Genomic DNA, 3,964 nt, shown 5'->3' on the forward strand with positions numbered 1-3,964 from the left:
AATGTGTGCGACCACTCTGGTAGTGTATGGGCACAATATATCTCGATCCTGCAGGACCTAAATTTGTTGGTGGCCTGGTCAATGATCTTGAGCGTGTATATGAGCCTTCATGACCAGATACAGCGCTTACTTCTTCAGATTTGCTACACTTTACAATTTGTAACCCTTTGCAGGAGGGAGACTGCGTGTACGTGCCTGCAGAGCCTGGTTTTTCCTGTGCGACTCGGAATGTGAGAGTTTGTGGCCTTGGCTGAGGTATTGGATGTGATGGGCTCTTTGTTACCGCAGGCGCGGATTTGAGTCGCACAGAATTTTCGGGTGTGCAATCCTTGGCCAGGCTGAAGGTTGTACAGTGGGGTGTATCGCTTATTTTCATTCGTGATCGCGCATCCAGAGGGTATATTAGAATACTACCTTCTACGGATCCTTCAGTATCTCCATCTGATACACGAGGCACTTGCGATCCAGAGCGTGTTTGCAGCACATTTGAGTGTTTTGTAGACTGGGTGCGCATCATAAAATCATACGGTACTTCGTTCTTGGAGTTAGGAGGTCTCGGTTTGACCCTGGGGACGATGCGGTCGGCAGAGGAAGATTTGCTATCACTTATAATTCCGTGCGAAGGCCTTGGTTTAGCTTCGATTGGGTCTTTCTTATCATTAGCATTGCGGGCGCGGTTGTCCGCGAAGACATGAGGTCTGGATGCAGATTCTACTGCGATAGGCGAGACTATATTATTGCTTGTTGAATTCTTCAAAGGACGTTCTGTTGTGATATCTTTCAGTTCCGCCTTGCATTGTGCAAATGGGTACGCTATTGTGGGGTTCCTCATGGTTCCTTATTGATGATTTTGTCGTTGTGACCTACTAATGAAGCGTATGCAGTTATGAGGTTCATTCTTAAAGCATCTATATTTTGGAATCGCAACTCACAAACATAGTGTTGTTCTATGACAAGGAAAAATAAGATGTTATTTACTATCGGGTATATATTTTACTGAATACTCCGATCTACTGTTAAAAAAGGAGTCAAAGCCAAACTGACAATGACACAGTTTTTCTAGAATAAAGTTGGTGTGAACTGTGAACGTTACTGTACGCTGTACAGATGACAACAAGTGTACGTTGATTTTATATAAAATAAAATAAAAATACAGACTCTTATTGCTATTTTATTCACACACGCAGGAGAAGGTCACGGTGGGTGAGCTGGTGAGGACCCTTTGGGGCCTGAGCCGGTGCCCGGTAGCCCGCTACATAGCCCTGCTGAGGGCCTGAGGCTGATGGGCGATGGCCAACAGAGTGCAGTATACTGAGACTCTGGTGAGTGAGTCATTGGAGTGCAGCTCACGGCTGATCTATTTAAATATCGCAAGAGTCATCAAGCACTGCGGGAGTGCAGGTCACTTTCTTTACACATACTTTCTCTCTACTCTAGTTTACAACTTATGTGCGGGGATGTGAAATAGAAATGAGAAAGTGAAAAGATTTTTCATGGTCCCTAAAAATTAAAATATATAGTAAAGAACAGGAATAGAAATTTGTATTTAAAAATAGAAGTAATTTTGTTTTGTTTTTTATGAACAGACGACAAGTCATCAGAAATCAAGTCTCAACAACAAGTGAATAAAGATGGCGAGAAATTTTTTCAACTATTTTGTTGTATGGACATAATAGCAATATTGTTTTTTTTAAATAAAAAAATAGTAAAACATATTTACTTTCGAAAGCATGAAAGACGAAAAGTTTTTTTTTAATTATTAAATATTTAACCGACTGAAATGTAAAGCAAACGTCAAACGGTCAAATAAAAATACAACTTTATATATTTACAGAAAAATATTGGTATCATAGTGATTGTCGAGCTCCCCGCTACCCGCGTGGATGTATAGTTAAAAATTAAAAAATAGGTATTTACAGTGAGAGTGGACTATGTACCCCTGTCCCCTGGCAGCCTGGCCCCCTGCTGTGAATGTGATAGGCTGACACTGTGACAGACACATTTTTAATTCTTTGTACACATAACTCATGGAGTCTAGCTCTTTCACACACTCTCTCTCTACTCTCTCGCTCTCTCTTTACTAGTAGTAGAGAGAGACGAAAGAGAGAGGGGGTCAGGCCGTCAGGCCGTCAATGTGGGGGCCGGGACTGGGCCACTGGGGTCTGGGGGAGAGAGTCTGAGAGTCTGAGACTGAGAGGGTCTATGTACGAAAGTGCAGCTGGATGTTCTACTCTGTTATGTTTTTATAACGGGATGCTATCATCCAGTTAAAATAATTGTTGCCTGACGGATGAACTCGTGAACAATAGAACATCCGACATCGGCTACATTATAATTTTAAATAATAAATACATATAATAAATGTAAAATGTTCTTTTGTATTGTTTTTTTTGTTGTTTTATGTGCGTCAAAATAAAACGAAAACACCCAAATGTTGGTATTTATATATCATGTGTGTGTATGTATTTACGTAGTGTATATTTACGATAAATATTTGGCAGTGTAAATATACGGCAGACTGGCTGCTGGCAGCGTAAATTAGAAAATACCATCACTACATTTCAACTAACATATCATATCGCATGTAAATGCACATGACATGTTGCTGTATCTCTCTAAATTATATTCAGTGATCTGTGGTGTAGTATGTACAATTGCACATGCCTTCCAAGATTTCGAAATAGACCTTCAGTATGTACTGGAACTGGCCTGGTCCTGTAGAAAATTGATTCGGCTCTCTCTCTCTAGGCAGAGGAAGAAGTATCAGAGAATAGCTATTTCTGAAGAACAGTGTTATGTCTCTTCTACTTCCCTACGATAGAGACGGATCTAATCCAGACAGTCGCTAAATGTGTTGTAACGGTTTGACGGATAAGTATAACATACTGTTTAATACAACTACTGGTCCTTACTACATACAGTGATCGAGATTGGAATGGAATGGTAGGTAAATACTATAAATAGCCACCTTACATAGGTGCTTATTGAATATATAGTTTTGATTTTTTTTTGTCTCTACTTCTTTCATTTCTTAAGAAAGCATATTTGAATTCCAAATAAACAACCACCGATTAGTCACTTGTATTTTAGAGTTTCAAAATTCGCTATACATTGTATACATAGGTGCACATAAAGAGTGTCACTGCAATTGTATTCCCCTGTGAATAAATACAAAGATAGTATCTCGTTTTTGATACAAATATGTGCTTTTTAGGGGGTATTTTAATATTTACTCTTGTTTTTTTCTATCAATATTGTTACCAAATTTTTCATCGCTGGGGCCAAAGAGGGGGGCTGGGCCCGCTGGGGCGAGGGATAACAAATCTTGAAATCTCTGAGAATTCGCACTAAAACTAAAATAAAGCACAAACACAAACCAAAGCGGATTATTTTATTGTATTGCCGCGTAATATAGAGAGGAAATTGAACATTACACAAGGTCGCATATCTCAACGTTACAAAATCCTAATGCGTGACGACGAAGGTGGTTCTCGCACTATTCATACGGCGCAGAGAGGAAACGTATTGAAAGACGCCACAACGAGTGGGCCATACACGCTGGAAAAATGGAGCTTGCGCTGGTATATGAAGTATGAAGGAATAGATTATGTACAGGTACGAATTTTTCGGGTTTAATAATGGTGCAATAACTTGACTCTATTCAAGGAGTAGCTTGTTTGCAAGAACGAGCTGTTCAACCCCAGCAATAACTACTGTGTCGAGATTGATAGCGATGATATCATTTTTCTTTTCTTATAAGTTCATGATTCGAAATGTACACCTACTATCTATATATCCTTAGGTATATTTCTGGCTTCTGAAGGACTTCTGCTGGTCTCAGTGGCACTCATACCGAATAGGCTTTCTGGCAGGTAAGACTAGCATCAGCACACGATGTGCATATAGAAGCACACTCATGCGAATATGTATCTACACGAGAGCAACTGTATAAACTATATATATA

The 3,964-nt window shown here is 39.8% G+C and overlaps 1 protein-coding gene across 1 annotated transcript in view; it reads right to left on the minus strand.

Moving 5' to 3' along the window:
* SARC_09961 (hypothetical protein) overlaps positions 1-832 on the minus strand; it is a gene marked incomplete at both ends in the record, with an annotated part of 2,428 nt that extends 1,596 nt beyond the window's left edge. The window contains one exon of the mRNA XM_014296006.1: positions 131-832. Coding sequence (XP_014151481.1) covers positions 131-832 — 702 coding nt within the window. The remainder of the gene's footprint in view (positions 1-130) is intronic.
* Between the last annotated feature and the right edge of the window lie 3,132 nt (positions 833-3,964).

The sequence above is a fragment of the Sphaeroforma arctica genome (genome assembly GCF_001186125.1).
Source record: "Sphaeroforma arctica JP610 unplaced genomic scaffold supercont1.1094, whole genome shotgun sequence".
Taxonomy (NCBI): Eukaryota; class Ichthyosporea; order Ichthyophonida; genus Sphaeroforma; species Sphaeroforma arctica.